A 25,294-nucleotide genomic window follows, 5' to 3' on the forward strand; every position below is an offset into this window, starting at 1 on the left:
CCCCAATTTTCCTGCCTTCTCCCCATATGCCTTCAACCCATTACCAATTAGACATCTGTCTAATTCCTCCTTAAACGTTTTCACTGTCCCAGCATCCCCCGCACTTTGGGGCAGTGAATTCCACAGATTCACACCCCTTTGGGAGAAGTAGTTTCTCCCCAACTCTGTTTTAAACTTGCTCCGCCTTATCCTATGACTCTGACCTCGCTTCCCAGAATGCCCCACAAGAGGAAGCACCTGCTCCATGTCTACTTTATCCACACCTTTTATCATCTTGAACACCTCAGTTTGATCTCCCCTCATTCTTCTATTGGATACGGTGCAGGCAGGCAGGTGATCATAGCCAAGGCAATAACTGTTGTAAGTGTAGTGGTCTCGAGGGGTGAATGGACTATTCTGCTCCGAATGAACATGTGAAAGGACACCAAGAAACCCTTTTGTTCTGTGTTTCTGACTGTATTAACATTGCATCTCTGAACTCTGACAACTGAAACCCATGTCAGCTTTTGTCCCTTACCCCTCGCTGATGGGATTATCATTTGTAATCACTCTCCCAATCTCTGGACCTTTGTCCCCTCACCTCTCTGACTACTCTGTCTGCTTAGTCACCCCTCCGCAGCACATAAAGAGCAGAATCACCTGCCATTGCAACACACTACCATGTTCCCTGGCCCGACGTCTCTGTTTCCAGCCTGCTACAATGCTCTGGCAAAGTTCAGCACAAGTCATAGAGCAAAACAGCTTGGAGGCATATCCTTCAGTCCAAGCCATCCAGATATATTAATCTAGAATTTGAATAGATAATAGATTGATACATGATGTGGAGGAGTTGGTGTTTCAGGGACCCTGCAGTCTTCAGGACTCAACTTCACGTTCAATAAATTTAAAGCCTAAACATCTTCATCGTTATGATGTGGAGGAGCTGGTGATGGTCTGGGGTGGACAAAGTTAGAAGTCACATGACTCCAGGATTTAGTCCAACAGGTTTATTTCTAATCACAAACTTTCAGGGTGATGCCCTTTCACCTGATGAAGGAGCAGTGCTCTGAAAACCTGTGATTTGAATTAAACCTGTTGGACATAACCTGTTGGTGTGGGATTTTTAACTTTATTCACCCCAGTTCAATAGCAGCTCCTCCACATCATGTATCAATCTGTTTGTCTATTCAAATTCTAGATGAATTTAAGATATCTGGACGAGTTGGACCGAAGGGTCTGCCTCCAAGCTGAACCGCTCTATGACTCTATAAATCAAGATGTGGGGGTGTTGGTGTTGGACTGGAGTGGACAAAGTTAAAAATCTAGCTATATGATGAAGGAGTTGCGCTCTGAAAGCTTGTAATTTCAAATAAACCTGTTGGACTGTAACCTGGTATTGTGTAATTTTTAACTTTATAAATCATGTCCGGCATGGACTGGTTGAACTGAAGACTGTTTCTAATCTGAAAGAGAAAATGCTGGAAAATCTCAGCAGGTCTGGCAGCCTCTGTAAGGAGAAAAAAGAGCTGACGTTTCGAGTCTAACTGACCCTTTGTCAAAGCTGGAGAGAAGGAGCTTTGACAAAGGGTCAGTTAGACTCGAAACGTCAGCTCTTTTCTCTCCTTACAGAGGCTGCCAGACCTGCTGAGATTTTCCAGCATTTTCTCTTTTGGTTTCAGATTCCAGCATCCGCAGTCATTTGCTTTTACCCACTGTTTCCATGCTGTTATGTCTCCAAGATTCCTGTACAGCGGCTGTCCACTGAAGAGGAGGACTGTAGCTTTAAGAGAGGAAGGGAGGTGACGGAGTTTTTTTTAAATTTTCGCGAAAGCTTTTGCCAATTGGAGGAAGCAGAGATACCGCCTCCTTCCTGAGTATTAGGGAGTGGTAGCAGTGGCTTTGGAATCAGTCGGTTCAGTTACTGATCTGTGTGCAGGAGGCTCCCAGAGACAGAGAGAGGAAAAAGTTACTTTCAGAACACAGCCCCCTAACAGAGACAGACAGATACACACACTCACATTTCCAGATTTCAGAAATACCCAGTGAATTACTTTGACCGTCTGGACCCAGCCCTAACCTTTGGAACCTAGCGCACAGGAAGATCCCACAGCCATAGAGTTGAAACAGTGAGTGTTTTGAGTGAGACCCTGCCGCCGGTGGTAGGCTGGGACTGTGTAGGGTCCCTCATGATGAAGGTCGGTAAGATCCGCGGCTTCCTGCTGCTCCCGGACCGGGTGGAGGACTCGGTCTATACCCGGGGCCAGTTGATGTCGGGCCGGGTGATCCTTGACCTGAGGGCGGCGGTAGCCATCCGCTCGCTGCTGGTGTGTGCCCAGGGCATGGCTGCGGTACACTGGCTGGAGAGCAGGAGCATCGGTATGAACACTGTCTACTCGGATTACAGCTCCCATCAAACTTACTTCAAACAGAGGCAGCACGTTATCCGAGGTCAGTGCAGGAATACCGCTTTCAGCTGTCTCTGTGTGTGGGTCTGTGTGTGGGTCTGTGGGTCTGTCTGTGTGTGGGTCTGTGTGTGTGTGGGTCTGTCTGTGTGTCTGTCTGTGTGTGGGTCGGTCTGTGTGTGGGTCTGTGTGTCTGTTGGTGTCCTGGGTCTGTGTGTGGGTCTCTGTCTGTGTGTGTGTGAGAGAGAGAAGGGACCGTTCAGGGTTCTTATAGACACGCGGCTGCGAGCCAAGGGGGGGGGGGGGGGGGGAGATCTGACTTCAAGTCTTGTTGTGGGATCTTCCCGTGCATTGTGTTGAATCTGGCTGCAGTGTAGTTTTAAGTATAAACTGCAAAATCGCTGTTGAAATCTTTTTAATTGCCTATAACTGTTTAATAAGCAAATCTGTTCATTATGTTTAACTGTGTGCTTACATGTCACCGTTCATCTGGTTGTGTTAAAGGAATAGTATTCTGTCTGTCTCACTTTGCTGATAGTCCTAACACTCCTTGTACAGACAACTGAATCACTCTGGGGAATGGGTACATCCACATCTCCTCAAATTTGACAAGCACACTCGCTCACATTTCACACTCCATCTCCCACATACTGCACACATTCCATTCCCAGACATACGCACCCCTCTCTCTCTCTCACATCCTCAGACATACACGTTGCATGTACACTCACAGATGCACACTTATTGGGGTACAAACAATACAAGCACATGCTGTCTCTCATCTATTCACCCAGACACGCACGTGTGTTCGTGTATATAGATATAACATGCATATGTTTGTACATCGCATACACATACTCACAGACACACTTGAATGCACACTCATTAATACACATCCCATGTATACACAGACTCCCTCATGCTCTTCTATCACCTCCACTTCACCCGGTCTCTCTCTCCTTCACATATTCAATGATATGTGTGCATTCACAGAGTTGAACATTTTCCCCGATCTGTGCCAGGTTAGTGTATGAGGGCTATGATGGTCCTTGCCCCTCTTTTATTTTCTCTTTCATGCTGTAGCATGTATGAATTTTTTTTAAAAATTAATTAACCATCCCTACAAGTACTGCTTTGCATAGGAATTATTTAGCCCCAGATCTCTTGGGTATCAGTGGGATTAAACTGATGATCAGAGCACAGTTTCACAGGAAGATGGTGTCAATGTTAGAAGTTAAAAATCACACAACACCGGGTTATTGTCCAACAGGTTTATTTGGAAGTACTAGCTTTCAGAGTACTGCTCCTTCATCAAGTAACTAGTAGAGCATAGAAAAGTACTGCACAGAACAGGCCCTTTGGCCCACGATGTTGTGTCAAGGTTTAATCCTAATGTAAAATATAATAACTTAACCTACGCATCACTCAACTCTCTGCTATCCATGTGCATGTCCAGCAGTCACTTAAATGTCCCTAACCACCACAGCTGGCAACACATTCCATGCATTCACAACTCTCTGCGTAAAGAACCTACCTCTGACATGTCCTTTATACCTTCCTCCTAATATCTTCAAACTATGACTCCTCGTGCCAGTCAATCCTGCCCTGGGGAAAAGTCTCTGGCTTATTGACCCTATCTATTCCACTCGGTATCTTGTATACCTTGGACACAGAATTTATCATAAAAGATCAATTCTGTGTCCTATGATCTTGCACCACTAGTTACCTAACAAAGGAGGAGTGCTCTGAAAGTTTGTACTTTCAAATAAACCTGTTGGACTATAATCTGATGATGTGTGATCTTTAACTTTGTCCATCCCAGTCCCACACCGGCACCTCCACATCAGTGTTAGAAGTGGGAACCTGAACCTCTCAATATCACAGTGGCTATTACATCTAAAGCACAAACATATCCCATTCACACTGACATTCTGCTGTTGTTATCCAAAAAAAGAGAAGTGTGCAAATCCATTTGTGACTCAGCAGGTCACCCTCCCCTACTTCCTGAGCTAAAACGTTTTGTGGGTTCTCTCTGGAGACATAAAAACTCAATCCAACCTGATGGTCCGGCTGTGGTACTGAGAGAGTGCAGTGTAGTTGCAAATGCACATTTTTGGATGAGGTTCAAATTGAGCCACCACTTCAAATGGTGCTGTTTCCAAGAGAAGCAAAAGACAATATTTATCCACTAGAACTCTTTATCACATCATTATCACATTGGAGCTTGCTGTGTACTGATTGGATCCTGCATTTTGTTTTTTTCAATATTAATTATACTTCATAACACTGGCTGCTAAGAGATGTCCTGAGACAAAACTTTCTTTTCTTCAGGAAAATTGGCAATAAAACTTTCAGATTATCATCATTTAAAAAAAAAAGAAACCAGTGATAAATGTGCAGTGGGGAAGGGAGTCTGTTGTGTTTACCCGGTCAGAGCTGATTTCAGTCCCAAAGCCATGTGTTTGATTCTTGACTGCTCTTCATAGTGGCCCAAAAAGACACTCAATTGAAAAAAGGATACCTGATCAGCATCTTCTCAAGGTCTGGAGAGAGAGAGAGGTTGGGCAATAAACACCATCACAAAAACTCATTCCGAATTAAATTCTCTCTTCAGTCCTAGCTCTGTTAATCCTCCCGTGAAATGCCAGCTCCTTCACCAAACTTTTTCTGACTCCCCTCCCCCTGCTATCCAGTTGCACTCCTTATGCCTCTGTAAAGTTTCTTGGGACTCTTAAATCAAGTTGATAATGAGCAACTTTTTTTAAAAAATAAATTTTTTGTCAAATAGTTATTAAAGCCTCCTTAGGGCAGATTTTGACACAGGTCTGAGTGTGTTTGGGGGGGGTGGTGGTATTGCGCAAATAACGTGTGGAAAGTTTTGTGGCCTCCACCTGACTCTCAGATTCCCAGAGGCAGCACTGCTGCCTCACAGCGCCAGAGACCCGGGTTCAACTCCCGCCTCAGGCGACTCTCTATGTGGAGTTTGCACATTCTCCAGTGTCTGCGAGGGTTTCCTCCGGGTGCTCCAGTTTCCTCCCACAGTCCAAAAATGTGCAGGTCAGGTGAATTGGCCATGCTAAATTGCCCGTAGTGTTAGGTGAAGGGGTATGGGTCTGGGTGGTATACGCTTCAGCGGGTCGATGTGGACTTGTTGGGCCGAAGGGCCTGTTTCCACACTGTAAGTAATCTAATCTAATCCTATTGCAATCTGCAAGTCCCCTCATGGGGTGACTGACCCAGTCTGACTTTTCACATGCCAACTCTGGTCATGCTGCTTTATATGACTTGCCATGTTTCTGCCATTGGTAATCCAGAGTTGATGTCCCTTGGGATCTTCCAAATGTAACATTAGATTAGAATAGATTCCCAACAGTATGGAAACAGGCCCTTCAGCCCAACAAGTCCGTACCGACCCTCCGAAGGGTAACCCACCCAGACCCATTCCCCATATTTACCCCTGGCTATGGGCAATTTAGCATGGTCAATTCACCTAACCTGCACATCTTTGGATTGTGGGAGGAATTGGAGCACCCAGAGGAAACCCACGCAGACACAGGGAGAATGTGCAAACTCCACGCAGTCAGTCACCCGAGGCGGGAATTGAACCTGGGTCCCTGACGCTGAGAGGCAGCAATACTAACCACTGAGCCACCATGCCAGAGATGAATCTTTAAATCCCAGGGATGGTGTTCTGGAGGGTTGGCAAACATCCTCTTGCCCGCCTGTGCTGTCAACATCGTGGTATTTTTGGAATAGGTGATGAGCAATACAGAAGTGTGGCATGATTGTTGTTCCTGAACCAGTGTGGTTGCATTTTGTGCGTGACCGCCTAGGGCGAGGCAGGGAGTTGAGTGCTCTCATGTGCCGTCTCCTGGATAACACTTGCAGCTTGACAGAAAGAGGCCCATTGACAGCAGTTGATCATAAGGCCAGCTCGTGAGCAGACATCAATATTTGCCTTGTGCTGGGATTTGTATGGTGAATTTACATCAGAAGTGGTCATTTCTGTTACAGATCAAAGAAATTTGCACCATAGTTCTGTAGAACTCCATCTCCACCCGCCCCTACCAACACCTTTTGGCAGCTGTCAGTTTAAAAGAAAGAAACTGTATTTAGATAGCACCTTTCATGACTTCAGGGCTACTAATAGCCAATGAAGCTCTTTTTCTCGATGGGTTTTTCTGATGGACTGTAGTGGAATGTAGTTACAAGTTGTGCACAGCAAGATGCCAGAAATAGCAATGACTTCCAGACCTTTTTTAAACATGAAAGCTTCTATAATTGATTCACATCTTTGTCTCAATTTAACATCCCAGTTCCATTACACACCTTTCATTATAGAGTTAATCATTGTCCACACTTTAGGACTTAAAGGTTTTCCAATGTCAATAATGCTAAGAGAGAACTAACTACCAACAGCAATGGCTCTATTGGCTTTCATTTATAATGCTGAAACTTGAAGAATGAAACACAATGGTATTTACTTTGCACTTTTTTAGCTGATAGTAGATGTATCTTTTAAAATATTCCAGAATATTTATGAACCTTGCCAATTACTTGCATCATTGTACTTTGTCATGAGCTATTAAAATTTAATTAGCCAAACTGAATTTTACAGTATTGTAAGTTTGGATCCATTAGAACATGCATTGTTTTTCAGTTACAATATCTAGATTTATTAGCACAACATTGCAGTCAACTGAAAATTCACACACTGTTGGCTTTAAGTTCTCAACTTGTGATTGTTAAAAGCATGAGGCTGACAACACAATTGATTTACTGCAAGTTATGGGGAGGTGATGGCCTAATGGTATTATCACTGATGTAAATCAGGGACCCAACTAACATTCCGGGGACCTGGGTTCAAATCCCGCCACACCAGATCGTGGAATTTCAGTTCAACTTAAAAACAAGTCTGTAATTAAGAATCCAAGGATAACCATGAACCCATTGTTGATTGTTGGGAAAACCCATCTGGTTCACTAATGTCCTTCAGGGAAGGAATCTGCCATCCTTACCTGGTCTGGCCTATATGTGATTCCAGAAACACAGCAATGTGGTTAACTCTTACCGATTCACTGGGCAATTTAGGAATGTGGAGTAAATGTTGGCCCAGTCAGTCATACCTACATGTTTGAATGAATAAAGATAAGTTGTCATTGTAGCAGTGTTAATTTGACGATAGACGTTGGCCAGAACATTTTAAGCAGAAATCCCCTGCTCTGCTTTGAGGTAGCTTCCATGGACTTTTTTACATCCGTCTTTTGAGGGCAGACAGTGCCTCATACTGTCATAAAGCACAGAAACAGACCCTTCGGTCTAACCAGTCCATATCAACCATAATCCCAAACTAAACTGGTCCAACTTGCCTGTGCTTGGCCGTATCCCTCTGTTTAATGTTTGCACCAAAGTGCAGCACCCTGTGATGGTGCACCACTCCCCTGGTATGGGGATGCAATTGTAACAACTTGTCTAAAAGGTAGCCAACAAATGATGACTTCATGCAATATATTAAATTTGGTAAATTCGGTGAGAGCCATTGTGGTCATAACCAACAGACCATTGTAACTTGCTGAAGCAGCATTTTTCAATCCAAGTCTTTATGATTTCAAAACCTTGTGTTTTCATGAAAACAGGATTCAGAGATCGATGCCATGCCTTTGGAATTTAGCACTGACATGAAGGTCAGTCACTTCTCCCTCTCCCCTGAGTATATTGTACTGGCTTCAGATGGAATGTGATAAAGCAGGGAACAGGTCCTGTTTGCTCTGTAAGGGTAAAGTTCCTTGAACTTGCCTACATAGCAGGCAGGACAGTAAGCATTAAATAAAGCGAAGAACGGTGGATGCTGGAGATCTGAAACAAAACCAGAAATTTCTGGAGAGACTTAGCAGATCTGGCAGCATCGGTGGGAAGAAAGCAGAGAGAATTTGGAACTGTTGAATTTCTCCAGAAATGTCTGTTTTAAAATCAGAAAGTATGTTGGTCATATTTTCGGTGTCACTTTGGCACTCCTTCCCTTCCCCAGTGAGAGTTCCTGGTGACCCCACAAAGAGCTGAGTCTGTACGCGGTTACTAAGATTGAAGCAGTGAACTGTCCTGTTTCGGAGTTTGTTAATGTGTCTGCTATGGCAGAGTGGGCATGTGCTCTCCCCTGAGTCAAAGCGGTAAGTTCAAATCCCACGCAGGCTGTTATTTGCCAGTGCAGGACTGACAGAATGTCACACAGGTAGAAGTGGATGAGGAATTAAATTCAGGCCTCTTCCATCCTCACAGGTAGATTAGATTCCCTACATTGCGGAAACAGGCCCTTCGGCCCAACAAGTCCACACTGACCCTCTGAAGAGTAACCCACCCAGACCCATTTCTCTCCGACTAGCACCTAGCTCTATGGGCAATTTAGCATGGCCAATTCACCTGACCTGCACATCTTTGGACTGTGGAAGGAAACCGGAGCACCTGGAGGAAACCCACGCAGACACGGGGAGAACGTGCAAACTCCACACAGATAGTCACCCGAGGTTGGAATCAAACCTGGTGCTGTGAGGCAGCAGTGCTCCCAGGTTTGATTCCAGCCTCGGGCAGCTGTCTATGTGGAGTTTGCACATTCTCTCCGTGTCTGCGTGGGTTTCCTCCAGGTGCTCCGGTTTCAGGTAGAAGGAAAGATATATCCCAAAGAACAGCAGGAGACTTCTCCTCAGTGACCCGGTCACTATCTTTCCATTGAAAGCATATTTTATTCATAAAATAAATTACCTTTATGTACATACAAAACAGCTCTGTACAGCCTTTGCAGAGGAGAAAAATCACATTGGAATTTGGCATTCTTAAGGGCTTCTCTGCAGTTGCGAACAAAGGCATTTTCTACTCTCATGCAGGAAACTGTTTACATTCATTTTGAGGCACTGAGAGGGTCTGACAACTGAACAGACCCCCATAGTGCTTTGGCAGAGAGACCTCAGACAGTGGTCTTTCCCCATTGCACCATAGCAGCAGCTGCCCCTTAGAGTGCCCCTCAGCACATAGTCCTGGACCTTGGAATGTGCCAGTCTGCAACACTCGGTTGGGGTCAACTCCCTGCTCTGGCAGACCAACAAGGTTCGGGCTGACCAAAAAGCATCTTTGGTTATCTAGGCACAATCAACGTTTGAATCTGTGTACAACCTGGGGAAGAGACCATAGACCATAGAGCACAGAGTCGCGTGCCATTGAGCTGCTTGGGACAAACCTTGACAAAAACCCCTGCATCTCTCTCCAGACTTCCTTCACAAAGGCACATTCCAGCAGGCGATGTCTGACAGTCCCATGAGGGAGAGATGATTATAGATTGGTCCAACTACTTGCACCATTCCATGGCACTGAAATCGGAAACTTCCTTTGCCAAGCCAGGGAGGTTGCTCAGCCAACACCAGTGAAACAGATTGTCTGGTTCCTTTCTTTTTCTGGGATCTTGCTGTGCACAAACAGGCTGCCTCATTTTAATGCAGTGACTGCACTTCAAAGTTGAAATGTAATTGAGGGTACAAGCTGAGCAGGATGGCTGAATGATGTTGAGGCATGGATTGAGGAAAGCCAATAGGCTTCTTTAAGAGTCTGGTGAAAAACACTGAAACAATTTAATTGTCTGTAAAACACTGTGGAGCAATTTGAAGTTATGAAACCTGCCACGGGAACACAAGCCTGTCTTTCTTTAGCAAATACCAGTCCCTGAGCTGTTGACAACAACAGAGGCAGTGTCTTCACTGATCTCATCACTGACAGTACTGAGAGTCTCAAGCACTGAAAGCCAGTATTTGCATTGAGCGAGTGTCCTTTCAAAGGGTAGTCATTGTTCTTCTGTAGGGAATGTGCAACCAATTTGAACTCCGCAGTCTCCTGCAAACAACAACGAAACGAGGATCAAAGTTTATCTGTTTGATTTTTGACTCTGAGTCCAGCAACAACTTGAATTTACAATTCCCATTCACCTGTTAACATTGTTTCTGGCTTCTCTCCCACCCCACTGCAGGGCAATACCCTGGGAGCAAACCACTGAGCTCAAGGGCACTTGGGGACGGGGAACAAAACTCGTGAGATTCACATCCCAAGAACGAATAAAAATTGAAACTGTATTCCAGTTGGGGCCAGTTAGTCTGGAAAAAGAGGTCAAAAAGTTGGGATGTGAGAAAAGGACACCAAGGAACAGAAATCAAATAGAAAGTCAACAGTCTGCAATGTCAATGGACTGAAATAAATTCTATATTCCTTTTAAACATTGTGTCCCTTTTAAAGATTCAGATTTCCTCCCTCTCCAGGGAATATGTAACATTGTCCTTCCTGCTAATGTTCATACAGAGCTAAGGACGTCAGTGAAAATCACTCCGGACGCATTGTAACAATCCTTGACCCAGTTTCATACCGTTTAGACTCCTTTAAATAAAATATCTTGAGTGAAAATACAAATTGTAGTGCAGCGACTAAAATCAGCCCTGAGGTAAAATTGTAATTTATTAGGATCTTGTTATGTTTCTTTTCTTTTGGCATTCCTTTGTCTTTCTGTAATTGGTCTTGTAAACAAGGAGATCTAAATACAAAACAAGGCAATTTTTTTTATTCCCTAGTTATTGTCAGCTGTTAAAATGTATAAACATTTTTTCAAAAGCTTTTTGGGAAAAATGAACCTTGTTGATTTAATTAAATTTAGTGCCTAATAAGCAGTAGTAAAATACGTTTTAGGAAAAGAAACTCTAACATGCATTTTAATTCCATTTTGCACATTTCCTGTTTGAAACTAGCAGCAATTTAACCACTACAAATTTGCAAAGGTTTGTCCTAATGAGTGGATGATTTGTGTAGAAGTTTCATTAACTTTGATTTTATTGTTGTCATATGTAGTAAGATACAGTGAAAAGTGTTGTTTAGTGTGCTATACAGGCAGATTGGATCATACAAAGTATATCAGGGTAACAGAACAGAGTGCAGAGTACATTGTTACAGGTGCAGAGAAGGGGCACAGAGATCAGAATTAACATTTGAGGTCTGTTCAAAAGTCTGATAACAGCGGGGAAGAAGCTATTCTTGAATCTGTTCATACATGTACTCAAACGATTATACCTTCTGCCTGATAAAAGAGGGTGGAAGAGAATAAACTGCGTAGGAGGGGTCTCTGATTATGTTGGTTGCTTTCCTGAGACAGCAGGTAGTATAGATGGAGTGAATGGATGGAAGACTAGTTTGTGTGATGGACAGGGCTGTGTTCACGACCCTCTAGTTTCTCGTGGTCTTGGGAACTGACATTGCCATGCGGTGATATATCCAGGTGGAATGCTTTCTATGGTGCATCTGTAAAAATTGGTAAGAGTCCTTGTGGGCATATTTCAAATACAGTTATTTGATACTCTCTCTTCTGGAAGAGGAATGATCAATTGCATCCACGCATTTAACTTTCCAAAGCTGAATGGGAGCAGATGTTCGCAGGAAAGGGACGACTTCAAAAATGAGAAAACGAGCGTTCAGAGATATTCCTGTCATGAAAAGGGTGAAAGGAAAGCTGGCAGGTGTAGGGAATGCTGGATGACTGGAGAAATTGAGGTTTTGGTTAAGAAAAAGAAGGAAGCATATGTCAGGTATAGATAGGAGAGATCGAATGAATCCTTAAAGTACAAAGGCAGTAGGAGTATACTTAAGAGGGAAATCAGGAGGGCAAAAAGGGGACGTGAGATAGCTTTGGCAAATAGTTACTGAGAATCCAAAAGGCTTTTATAAATACATTAGGGACAAAAGGTTAACCAGGGAGAGAATAGGGCCCCTCAAAGATCAGCAAGGCGATCTTTGTGTGGAGCCACAGGAGATGGGGGAAACATTAAATGAGTAATTTGCAGCAGTGTTTACTGTGCAGAAGGAGGTGGAAGATATAGAATGTGGGGAAATAATGGTGACATTATGAAAAATGTCCATATTACAGAGGTGGTGGTGCTGGATGCCTTGAAACGCAATAAAGTGGATAAATCCCCAGGACCTGATCAAGTGTACCCTAGAACTCCTGTGGGAAGCTAGGGAAGTGATTGCTGGGCCTCTTGCTGAGATATTTGTATCATCGATAGTCACAGGTGAGGTGACGGAAGACTGGAGGTTGGCAAACGTGGTGCCACTGTTTAAGAAGGGCGGTAAAGACAAGCCAGGGAACTATAGACTGGTGAGCCTGACCTCGGTGGTGGGCAAGTTGTTGGAGGGAATCCTGAGGGACAGGATGTACATGTATTTGGAAAGGCAAAGACTGATTCGGGATAGTCAGCACGGCTTTGTGCGTGGGAAATCATGTCTCACAAACTTGATTGAGTTTTTTGAGAAAGTAACAAAGAGGATTGAGGAGAAAGTGAGGTCTGCAGATGCTGGAGATCAGAGATGGAAATGTGTTGCTGGAAAAGCGCAGCAGGTCAGGCAGCATCTAGGGAACAGGAGAATCGACGTTTCAGGCATTAGCCCTTCTTCAGGAATGAGGAAAGTTGGTCCAGCAGGCTAAGATAAAAGATAGGGAGGAGGGACTTGGGGGAGGGGCGTCGGAAATGTGATAGGTGGAAAGAGGTCAAGGTGAGGGTGATAGGTCAGACTGGGGTGGGGGCGGAGAGGTCGGGAAGAAGATTGCAGGTTAGGAAGGCGGTGCTGAATTTGATGGATTTGACTGAGACAGGCTGGGGGGAGGGGAAATGAGGAAACTGGTGAAATCCGAGTTCATCCCTTGTGGTAACAAAGAGGATTGATCAGGGCAAACAGTAGACGTGATCTATATGGACTTCAGTAAAGCGTTTGACAAGTTCCTCATGGGAGACTGGTGAACTAGGTAAGCTCTCTCAGAATACAGGGAGAACTAGCCATTTGGATACAGAACTAGCTCGAAGGTAGAAGACAGAGGGTGGTGGTGGAGGGTTGCTTTTCAGACTGGAGGCCTGTGACCAGTGGAGTGCCACAAGGATTGCTGCTGGGTCTGCTGCTTTTCATTGTTCTATAAATGATTTGGATGTGAACATGAGAGGTATAGTTAGTAAGTTTGCAGATGACACCAAAATTGGAGGTGTAGTTGACAGCGAAGAGGGTTACCTCCGATTACAACAGGATCTTGATCAGATGGGCCAACGGGCTGAGCAGTAGCAGATGGAGTTTAATTTAGATAAACATGAAATGCCGCATTTTGGAAAAGCAATTCAGAGCAAGATTTATGTACTGGGAAGTGTGGTTGAACAAAGAGACCTTGGAGTGCAGGTTCATAGTTCCTTGAAATTAGAGTCACAGGTAGATAGGATAGTGAAGGCGGCGTTTGGTGTGCTTTGCTTGCATGCATTTTTTTTATCTCCTTCCTATCAGAAGGATATTGTGAAACTTGAAAGGGTTCAGAAAAGATTTACAAGGATGTTACCAGGGTTGGAGGATTTGAGCTACAGGGAGAGGTTGAACAGGCTGGGGCTGTTTCTCCTGGAGCGTCGGAGGCTGAGGGGGTGACCTTATAGAGGTTTATAAAATCATGAGGGGCATGGATAGGGTGAGTAGATGAGGTATTTTACCTGAGGTGGGATAGTCCAGAACTAAAGGGCGTAAGTTTAAGGTGAGAGGGGAAAGATATAAAAGAGACCGAAGGGACAACTTTTTCACACACAGGGTGGTGCTTGTATGGAATGAGGAAGTGGTGGAGGCTGGTACAATTGCGACATTTAAAAGGCATCTGGATGGGTATATGAATAGGAAGAGTTTGGAGGGATATGGGCCCAGTGCTAGCAAATGGGACCAAGTTAGGTTAGGATATCTGATCGGCATGGATGCGTTGGACTGAAGGGTCTGTTTCCGTGCTGTACATCTGTGACTCTAAGTCTCCATTTAAAAAATGCAGCAGTGGTTGCTACGGGTAATAATCAATGATTGACAGATATATGAACCATGTGGATTTCCTATCGCCTCAGTTTAAGGTGGAGCTTAATCTTGCCTCTTCCTCGAGCACAAGCGAAAGTGCTACAGAGAAATGAATATTAATTTGCAGATTTAAAAAAATACTGTGCAACTTTAGTGGTCCCTTCCTTTGCAGACTGTGGTAAGTCTTTGTGGAATCACCAATTAGTTTATACACTGCTTTTAATTGAAACAAATAATTTGGTCACTTTTAGATATTTGTAAAAATTTCAGACACATGGTTTGGAGCAGGAGGACCCAAACATATGCCTCTGGCTCAGAGGGAACGCTGGATGTGAATGACCCAGTACAGTAAAGGAAATGAGGCCACATAGTTGGAGAGGCTGGAGTTTTATTATCGGAGTCGTCCAGAAGATAATCATCCATGAAACTACCTTGCTGATCATTATACAGAGGGATTGAATATAGGGCAGAGAGGCATTTTGATCATACTTTTCAACATTGAGCTGGCTGGATAGAGTAAATCGGGAGAAGCTGTCCCCACTCATAAAAAGAAATTTAAAGTGATGTGCAAAAGAAGCAAGGATGTGATTCTAGAGAAGATTTGTGGCTCAGGTTGTGGATCAAATTGTAAGTTTGCTCGCTAAGCTGGGAAATTTGTTCTCAGATGTTTTGTCACCATGCTAGGTAACATCATCAGTAAGCCTCCAATTAAGCACTGGTGCTGTCTGCTTGCTATTTGTGTCTTGGCCTGTTGTGGGTAATATCACTTCCAGTTCTTTTTCTGAGAGATTGATTTGGACCCCATTTACCAATGTGTTTGTTGATGGAGTTCCCGTTTGAATGCCAGGCCTCTAGTAATTCCCATGCATGTCTTTGTTTGGCCTGTTCTAGGATGGATATATTGTCCCAGTCGACCTGGTGTCCCTCTTTGTTGTGTGTGTGGGGACTAGTGATAGTTGGAGAAAGTGAGGACTGCATATGCTGGAGAATCAGAGCTGAAAATGTGTTGCTGGAAAAGCACAGCAGGTCAGGCAGCATCCAAGGAGCAGGAGAATCGACGTTTCGGGCATGATTCCTGAAGAAGGGCTCATGCCCGAAACGTCGATTCTCCTGCTCCTTGGATGCTGCCTGACCTGCGCTTTTCCAGCAACACATTTTCAGCTCTGATCTCCAGCATCTGCAGACCTCACTTTCTCCTCTGGAAATGGAGGTAGGTTCACTTGAGCCCTTCATTGGGTAGTGATCTGGATGGAAGTAGTGTGTAAGGATATGGGGAAAATGCAGGAGACTGGCCCCAGGTGATGATGCCTGTTTGAAGAGCCAGTACAAGTACAATAGGCTGAATGGCCTTCTCATGTGAGATAAGACTTTGATTCTGTGACAATGATTTAAGGATGAATAATGGTTCTGAGAATTCCACTGATCATCTTCAGAATGCCCCTCAGAGGGGTGCCCTTTCTATTTACACCTGCATGGCTTCAGTTTAATATCTCACCCAGAAGACGACACCCCTGACAGTCCAGCTCCTAGCAATTGAATAGGAGGAAATCTTTCAGCTAGATCATAGCTGATCTGAATCTCATAACCTTTTACTGTTTTAATAAACTCATGTTGAGCTAAGAAACACACAATATGTGAAGTATCAATTGTTCCCCTCAAATACACCCAGGACAGGGATAGCATGTATTACAGACTAAAGCTCCCTCTGCACTGTCCCCTACCAAACAGTTCCAGGGCAGGGACAACACAGAGTTAGGCAAGTTTTCTCTACACTATCCCACGAGACAGTCCCAGGACAGGTTGAGCACTGATTAGATACGGAGTAAATTTCTTAATAACATCACAACCACAGTGCCTCCAGGCGCATGTATGTGCACTGTCTGATATTGAAATATCCCAATCAGCTTCAGATAGTTAATATGTATAAACAATAGTTACTAAGCCAGGTAAGGAGTAATTTCACGTGAGAGAAAAGTGTCACCAAAGATTAGGAGGAGAGTGTTGGCAGAGCTTTGGGGGAGCAGGGTGGTTTCAAAGCCCAGGCTTCAGAAAGCATGGCTACCAATTGTAGATGTAGATTCTTTAATGCAGAAGGCAGTGCCTCTGACAATCCAGCAGTGCCACAGTTTGCACCCGAGAGTCGTTTAAGTCCCGGACTGTGAGCTCCGGGCATTCGGCATCTAACCCTGGAACAAGCATTGCCAGTTAAAGCTGTGTACCTCATGTTGAGGCAGTGAGCAGATGCCTCACAGTCAGTGTTTCTGCTTTTAGACAGAAAGTGGTTTGAGACATAAGTCGGAGTAGCACAGGAACCCATCTCACCAATAAAACAGAATCGAAAAGGGGTGTCAGTGAAAATTTATACAACTGAATTGAAATCAGTCTTACAATGTCTTGCCATAGTTTAATCTCGCTCCTTTCTCCCCATTCAGTTAAAATTACAAACCATGTTCTCTTTGCAGCAATGACTTGGTGCCCCTCACTCAGCACTATCTTTGTACGGTGTGATCTGCCTGTACTGCATACAAAACAAAACTTTTCACTTTACCTGGATACATATGACAATAAATCAAATCAATAACCATTCACACAGACTGCTGACTTGATATAATCGCTATTGCTTGTTGGGTCTTGCAAAGAATCTTGTTTACGAGTTTCTGGGCTGTAGCTGTGTGCAGAATGTACAGGTGTTAGAGCAGGAATCTGTAACTGGACTGACCAAAACATCTCCACCCAGAAGGTATCGGATTCACTGGCACAATGATTAATCTCCTGGGTATTCTCGTTTGGGGGTCTCTCTTTGAATGACTACATCTTCGAGCACATGAGTGACACCATCTATCTACACTGCCCTCACTCGCGCTCTCTTTTCTCTGTTTATCTTTCATTCTATGCTTCCTCCTACACTGACTACACTACCTGACTGCCTGCCTTCCTGCATTCAGAGGACGGTGGTCAGTTCTGGTCACAGTATTACATGAAGGACAGAAGCACTGGAGAAGGGACGCAGTTGATTAGAGTGGTAACAGGACTCATCGAGAAAGATTGAACAGCCTCGGGCTGTTTTCTCTGGAAGGCAGAGGTAATCCAATAGAGATCTCTCAGATCACAAAAGAGTTAGACAAAACTAAAACTTAGTCTCATAAATAAAGACAGTCACTAAGAATAAATCCAGCTGAAAATTCAGAAGATGAGCTCTCTTAAGACCGTAAGAAATAGGAACAGCAGTATACCATTCGGCCCTTCAAACCTGCTCCACCATTTTGTAGCTGATCTGACATTCCTCACATCCACTTTCCTGCTCTTTCCCCATAACATTTGATTCCCCGACTGATCAAGAATCTCTCTATCTCAGCCTTAAATAGCCACAAGGACTCTGCCCCCACAGCTCTCTGCAGCAAAGAATTCCAAAGATTCTCCACCTTCTGGGAGAATAGATTCCTCCTCATCTCAGCCTTAAATTGCTAGCCCTTTTATTTTGAGACAATGCTGTCTGGTCCCAGACTCTCCCATGAGGGGAGGCGCCTTGGGATCCCTGAAGAATCCCAAATGTTACTTCCACCCCCCAATGTCTTTCAACCTTAGCTGGGGAGTGCTGAGAACATGGAACACTGTCCCACAGGGAGTGGTTCAGGTGAATGATATCAATACGTTAAAGATAAGCTGGAGAAACATGTGTGTGGGGGGGAGAGAGAGAGAGAGAGAGAGAGAGAGAGAGAGAGAGAGAGAGAGAGAAAAGAATAGGCTGAGGCTGGGAGGAGTCATGCTTGACACACAAACATCAGGCTCTAACAAATGGGTAGAGTGACCTGATCCCTGTGGTATACTTTCTGAATGTTTGCTTCCTGACTCATGATGATCCTGAAGAACAGAATGAACTGCTGCATTGCTGTGTAAACACACTGCAGTAAATGTCTCAGACTGACACTGCTTTCAAAACATCCCAGTTACAGTTCGACAGCTGAGTTCCTATAAATGTTACTCAGTCACAGCTTCTGCTTCCAATAACCCTGGAACAGCTTTAAACTTGAGATAAAATGAGGGATGGTGCGCTAATGTGACAGTCAGGCTTGGATTTAGAAGTGGAATTAGATTTAATTGCTATGTGTACTCTCAAGTACAGGAATACATGAATACAGTGACAAGTGTACAAAATTGCCATTCTCTGGCAACATCTTAATTACAAAATCAGAATTTCCTCCCTTTTATAAAAACAAAACAGCAAAAAATAATTAGTCAAGAGGTAAAGGAACAAACAAAAACAAAGTGCTGAAGAAACTCAGGAGGTCTGGCAGCATCTGTGGAAAGAGAAAGTTAATGTATTAAGTCTGGTGACCCTTTGTCTGAACTGATGGTAGATGGGAAAAGATGGTATTAATGCAGATGGATGGGGGAGGGGGGGCAGAAATGGGGGGAAAGGAGAGTGGATAGGTGGAGACAGGACCCAGAGAGAGCAAGAGAAAACAGGCAGGTAGGCAAAGGGATTTGTGTTGTAAGGTTTATAGTCCAGAATAAGGGCAAAAGTCCTAAATGTAGACTCTGTCCAATTAGGAATGACATTTGGAACTTTTTTAACATGAAAAGTGAATGTCCACAGCTCCTTCCCTCCTCCATAACTGCCCACACAGGGAACAGAGACATGATGACATTCATAGAATCCCTATGGTGTGGAAGCAGGCCATTCAACCCAACAAGTCCACACCAGTTACAAAGCACCAGCCAGGAGTGTGATGGAATACTCCCCACTTGGTTGAGTGCAGTTCCACTAACACTCAAGGAGCTTGACACCATCCAGGACAAAGCAGCCCCTTGATAGGTACATTATCTGGCATCTTCAATGTTCACTTCCTCCACAACAAGTAGCAGTAATCTGTACCATCCACAAGATGCAGAAATTCATCCAGGCTTCTTTAACAGCACCTTCCAAACACTTGACTACCCTGTTTTTACCATTTCGCCCATGGAGCCTGCTCTGCCATTCATTAAGATCATGGCTGATCTATCCATTGTCTCAGCTCCTCCTCCCTGCATTATCCCCATAGCCCTTCATTCCCCTACCATTCTTTGAGGGGAGTTAATCTCTAATTCTTTACTGCAAAGGGCTGAGATAGACACAGACAGAGTGAATCAGGGAAAGAGCAGAAAAATTGGACTGAGTTTGATCAGGGCAGACTCTCCAGGCTGAATAACCAGCTGAAAAGCCTACATCTAATGGTGATTATCTTGTGTGATTTTTAATTTTGTACACCCCAGTCCAAATCTCCAAATCATGACTACATCTAATGGTGTTTATTTTGGAATATTTTCATGTGGTTCAGTGTCCTGCTTTTCTTTGTTTGAGAATGCTCCGGTGAAGCGCCTTGAACTGTCAAAATTAGCCTTTTAGAGGCAAGTTGTTGTTAGAAATCCTATATAAATATCGAATGTTCTGTTTTTAAAAACTTCAGGAATATACAATCCGTCGCCAGCAGATGGCAGCGGTGCTTAATCTGTTGAAAACCTTTCACTCGCCCTGAGTTTGGAAAGTTCACAGAGATTTTAATTTATTTAGGGTCCCATCTTCCACAGCCAGAACCCAACCGTCAGCTACAATGAAGTATCTTGAAATGCAGTCACTTTGTCCTGTTGGGTTCCCTGTAGGTGGACATTCATTGTGTGCACAGCAAGATCTCACAATTTTTCAACAGTCGTTTGGGACTGTTCTGTGTAGTTTAAGTTGGCTGCTTTACTGAGGAATGGAATTCCCCTCTCCTCCTCACTGATCCCCATTGTGTCTGAGAACCATTCTGAAGACACATTTCAAAATTCTAAAGATCACTGGGAGAAAACTTATTTTTTCCCTTTTGCAAGGCACCTTATTTCCTGATTCTAGTGACTTGAAACGCTGACATTTGAAAGTAATTTAATTTTAATAAAGCTGCTTTGTAAATGTCTTGTTCTGACTTTATTTTTGAAAATTCGATCCGACCGAGGAGCAGAGAAATCAGCTCCGGAGAAACTTGGCAGATATAGAAATGCAAAACTTGCAGGGTTTTGTATATTTTTTTTAAAATAAGTTGCGTAACCTGACTTGTTGATGCTCAAGAACAGCCAACTTGCAAGCAAAAATATTAGTTGAAAAACATTTGCTCCTGCCTTTCAAATAACATTGACATTGAGTTGAAACCACGAGATAAATTATTTCAATATGTTTGAAATCGATTTATTTTTAGGGAGCTTTGTGTTTGAGGTTGACAAAAGGAGCAAAAAAAAGTTTGAACTCGTCCAAAAGTTTGCAAACTTTTCCTCGAAGTTGTTTATTTGGCTTTGGGGCACGGTTTTTTTTTATTTGAACGGCTCCTTGTTGTTTTCCTGCTGCCTGGAATCTCTCGTGATGTTTTCCTTCCAATCGGCGAAGAGATTTATGCCTTTGCAGCGATGCCCGAACTCGAACTGCGTCGCCTTTACCCCCCCTCCTGCTTCACTTTGAGAAAAACAAGCAAGAGCGCCGCGCCCGGGGGCGGGGCCTGGGGACCGAGGCTGTCAATCAAAGGCCAACGCCCGCCCCCAGGCCTTGCAGCCATTGGCCGGTGGCGTGGACGACCTCCCTAGCCATTGGCCGGCGCACCTGCCAGTCAGCTTTCCCCGCCCTCTCCAGGGACTCGGCTGCCTATTTAAAGGGGCAGGCGCACAGCAGCTGGAGTGCAAAGGCTGCTCTTTGTTGTATGAGTTGTTTTCCGAGTGCAAAAGACTTCCGTTGCAAAAGAGGAGGAAAAAAAAGAGATGATTTTGGATAAGTTGAAGAGGTTTTCAATGGTGCTGGACAACCCAGACCCCAGCTCGGTGCCAGTTTATAGCACTGGGGATGAGGTGTCCGGCAAAGTTATCCTGGAGCTGACTGCAGCAATGAAGGTCGAATCCCTCAAGCTGCACGCAGAGGGCTGTGCGAAAGTGCATTGGACTGAGTCGAGGAGTGCTGGCTCTAGCACTGCTTACACCCAGAACTACAGCGATCAAGTGGAATATTACAACAAGAGGATGAACCTGCTCCAACTAGGTGAGTGCCCTATTGCCCCATGTGAACTGACACCCTGCTTTAGAGTGGGAGTGATTAGGACTGGCTCTGATTCGAAGCTGTTTTCAAAGAGTCTCTACAAGCACGATTGGCCGAATGGTCTACTGTAGTACTGTTCCTTTCCATAATCTGAAGTTTAGAGGCAATGGCTGGGACAGTTGGCACAATGAGGGTTCAGACGATCCTCTGGAAACCAGGGTAGTGATGGCTAACCTGTACTTATTGTTTCATTGCCAGAGCAGTACAATGGTCCCCTGACATTGAGCTTCTGACTCCTGGGAGTTCTGGCTATAGTGTAGTGCAGTTAAATAAAACTTTCTCTGAAATCAGAAAGTAAGTTTAGTTTCATTTTGACTAGATTATGAAACTGTCCTTTTAAAGATGGTGTATGTGTTTTGTCACGCAACCCTGTGTGTTATTCATTGTATGTTCCTTCACTGGGACATTTATTGCCCAGTATCTGTAATTGGGGAAACCGAATTGTGGTGATTATGAAATGCTGAGTCTCAGAATTTCACTGGGAGCTTGAATTCTGCAGATTTTGTGTTTCTTCACTGGACTCTTGCTGGAATGGAGTGGGGGTGGATTTTTTATTGTTTAAACATTTTTTTATATACTAAGGCCAGTCACTTTGCTTAGCATTGTTAGTCAAACATTGCCTGTAAAATCTGCAGCAACAACATTTTAGCTGGTCCTGTTTCAGCTGCATTTGTTTCACTGTCCTTGCACTTGCTCATAAAACCCATTTAATAGGATCACTGCTGACCAGATACTCTTCGTGCCATTTTCCTGCCTTTTTCCAGTAACCCTGGGTTCCTCTCGTCGGAGCTCAGCACCTATCCACAGTTGAACAGAGAGGTGAGCAGTATAAATAGCTAAAGGAGTGCAAATTGTACATTTAAGGAGTTGTCAAAGATCTTTTAAGTAAAATGGCGGAGTGCAAAACCAGGCAGCATATTTTTAAGGTGAGAGGAGGAAGATTTAAAAAGGACAGGGACATTCTTTTTTTTACAGTGTGTGGTTAGTGTGTGAAACTGCCAGAGGAAGTGGTGGGTGTACGTACAGTTAAAATGTTTAAAAGACGTTTGGATAAGTACATGAATAGGAAACGTTTAAAGGGATATGGGCCACAAGCAGGCAGGTGGGACTAGTTTAGTTTGGGAAAGTGGTCAGGATGGACTGGTTGGACTGAAGGTTTATTTCTATGTGGTATGACTCGATAAAAGAAATATAATGAAATACCCATGAAATGTATTTCTCTGCTGTTGACCTTGAAATGTTAACTCATTGTTTTGAGCAACTAGGCAAAAGTGAGGACTGCAGATGCTGGAAACCAGAGTTTAGATTAGCGTGGGGCTGGAAAAGCACAGCAGATCAGGCAGCATCCGAGAAGCAGGAAAATCGACGTTTCGGGCCTGCCCGAAACGTCAATTTTCCTGCTTCTCGGATGCTGCCTGACCCGCTGTGCTTTTCCAGCACCACGCTAATCTAAACCAAAATTCATTGTCTTGAGTCCACTCAAACTAAAATTTAGGAACCCAGAGTGAGGCTATTTTCCCCAGGTTTCACCATAGCATTATTTTCTTGTTAACCTGTTGCGAGGGGGAGGAAAGGGGAACAAGACAAGAGGAGAAACTGGAAACATTCAGCTGGTCACACCGTAACAGCAGGTAAAGGAAAGTGTCAGCATTTCATATTTCACTCTGCTTCAGTTCAGCAGAAAGCGCTGAGTGAGCAACTGGGAAAGAGAACTACAGACTCACTTGTACGCACATACATGCACAAATATAAAAGTAATGATTATGGACTGTCAGTCTCCCAACCCATAAGGACATTGTGGCAGTTAATTGTAACATTAGCTTAATTGTTTCAAATCTGTTTACTCGCCTACAAAATAACACATTTATAACATGATAATAATCATTTTCTCTGTTTTGCCTAGTTTGCTTTATAGATTAAAGAAACTGATAAACTAACCCATGAATTTAGATAGAAACTAGACCATCATCCTGGGCTCCAATGATCTGTAGGTTGGGGTAATCTGGATGATGAGGAAGGTGAACTGTTTGTCTGTATATATTGAGCAACATGTAAGGACATGTCTCTGGCTGCCCAGGGGTTTTTTTTATATCAGTTTCACAATTAGTTATTGTGTAAACTCTGAAGGGCAATATTTTTTAAAACTTATTTTGTTTGTCCCTTGCCTCAGCTGATTTTATCATACAGTAGGTCTGTGATTTAACACTTTCTCTTATGCATTGTGGTTGATGTTGATAGTAACTGACCTGTCCCCTCCATCCCACTCTCTCTCTCCAGCATTGTCCAGACTATGGTAAATCAATCCATTGCAGAAAGTAACTTCTTGACTAGGATCTTACTGATCTAGGACAGTCCATCATAGAGTGCTTACAAATTCACAAAACCTGCCCCACATCAATTCCCCTGCCCACAGACACACACAGACGTGTCACAAAATTCTTGCGGCTAATCCATTCCCCTCTGTTGCTGCTAACCTCCCTATCCTGGTGGTGTCTGTAAAGACAGTTACCGCTGGTGCCTGTGTCTCTCCAAATGTTAACCTGAGAATCCTTGTGCTGTTTCGCACTGGCCTCCTGGGGAAGATGCAGAGGTACAAAAACAATGATGTCATCTCCTGGCCAGACTGGTAATCAACCTGTGAATCCTTCCCATTGCTTCACTCTTGGGGGAGGGGGGGGGGGGAACAGAGCACAGCAAAGTGAAAACAAACAGATGACATCATATGCATCACGCATCCCTAAACTCTTCAGACCCTAGAGTTGAATGGGAATGAGGAAATTCCACTGGGGGCTGTTCCACCTGTTCTGACACCAGACACCTCCCCAGTGATTGATTGAAGGAACTCAGTTGGCTTCAGGTTGTGGGGATTTGTGATGAAAGGGGGAAGAAGTTAGTAGTGATTATGAGTAATCTATTAACTTAATCCTGAGCACTACATAGAAACAGAAGATGGCCATTCAGCCCCTCAAGCTTGACCATGGCTGGTCTGTACCTTCACTCCATTGATCTACCTTGGTCACATTAATCTTGGCAAACTTGCTCAGTAAAACCCATCAATTCTGAAACTTTTCATTGACCACTAGCTTCACCAGTGTTTTGTGGGGGGAAAGAGTTCTAGATTTACAGTTGTCTTTATCATGAAGTCTTCCTTTCATCACTCCTGAGCAATTTTCACGTTCTGCCTCTTCTCTCACTCCCACTGGAGGTAACCTCACTCACCCATCATCTACAACACACTGAACGACCGCAGGATCACTAACTTTGCCTCAGAGTAGCAGGGTTAAAACTACAATCCCAGTTTACATGCTGTCAAGGAACCCTCGATGCTCCTCAAAGCAATTTCACCCCTTTATCTTCTCTCCGAAACTCTCTTCAATGTTGAAGCCAACATTTTTATTAATTCCAGCCATGGTTAAATTCATTTCTTCCTTTGGTCCATGTTCAGACTTCCAGAACCCAAACTGTGGAAGTTGCCTAACCACTGCTCCTTGATTCCCATCACCTTCCATAAAGCTCCTTTTATAGCATGGTATCCTTCAACTATTTCCTTGATTGAAGGTGATAAACACCTTGTGTGATTTGAAACCAACTTCTTGCTTGTTTGTGCCGTTGACATTTGAGAAGCAGCCCATCGGCTATTCCCAGCAATTGCTTGGTCAACTACAGTCCAGCAATAATTACTGTCACACCAATGACCTTCAAACCCTGCGGGATGTGGGTGGTTAACCAACCCACCAAGGAGACTGTCTTAAGGTCAGTACCTTACTAGAAGAGAAACAAAATAGTCATTGACCCATTGCTGGTGGGACCCACCTTATTACAGTATTTCTCGTGTAAGGTGTGGATTGAACTTTGAAGTGGAGGTTTGAAAAGTTGGCACCTGGCGTAGTTAGAGTTCAAAAATTTCTACTAATTGCATCAGCTGTGTTGTTAATTTGAA

The 25,294-nt window shown here is 43.9% G+C and overlaps 1 protein-coding gene across 2 annotated transcripts in view; it reads left to right on the forward strand.

Moving 5' to 3' along the window:
* Positions 1 to 1,898: 1,898 nt before the first annotated feature.
* Positions 1,899 to 25,294, forward strand: part of arrdc2 (arrestin domain containing 2) — a 32,459-nt gene continuing 9,063 nt past the window's right edge. The window contains exon 1 of one of the 2 annotated variants that reach the window (XM_043721484.2): positions 1,899 to 2,427. In XM_043721484.2, coding sequence (XP_043577419.1) covers positions 2,166 to 2,427 — 262 coding nt within the window. In that variant the 5' untranslated portion in view covers positions 1,899 to 2,165. Of the gene's footprint in view, positions 2,428 to 20,952; positions 21,298 to 25,294 lie in introns of those variants that run through there. The other variant, XM_043721483.2, reaches the window with a different exon arrangement.

Source organism: Chiloscyllium plagiosum, unplaced genomic scaffold (genome assembly GCF_037043375.1).
Source record: "Chiloscyllium plagiosum isolate Xiang-an unplaced genomic scaffold, Cpla_swu_hap1 HiC_scaffold_28, whole genome shotgun sequence".
Lineage (NCBI taxonomy): Eukaryota > Metazoa > Chordata > Chondrichthyes > Orectolobiformes > Hemiscylliidae > Chiloscyllium > Chiloscyllium plagiosum.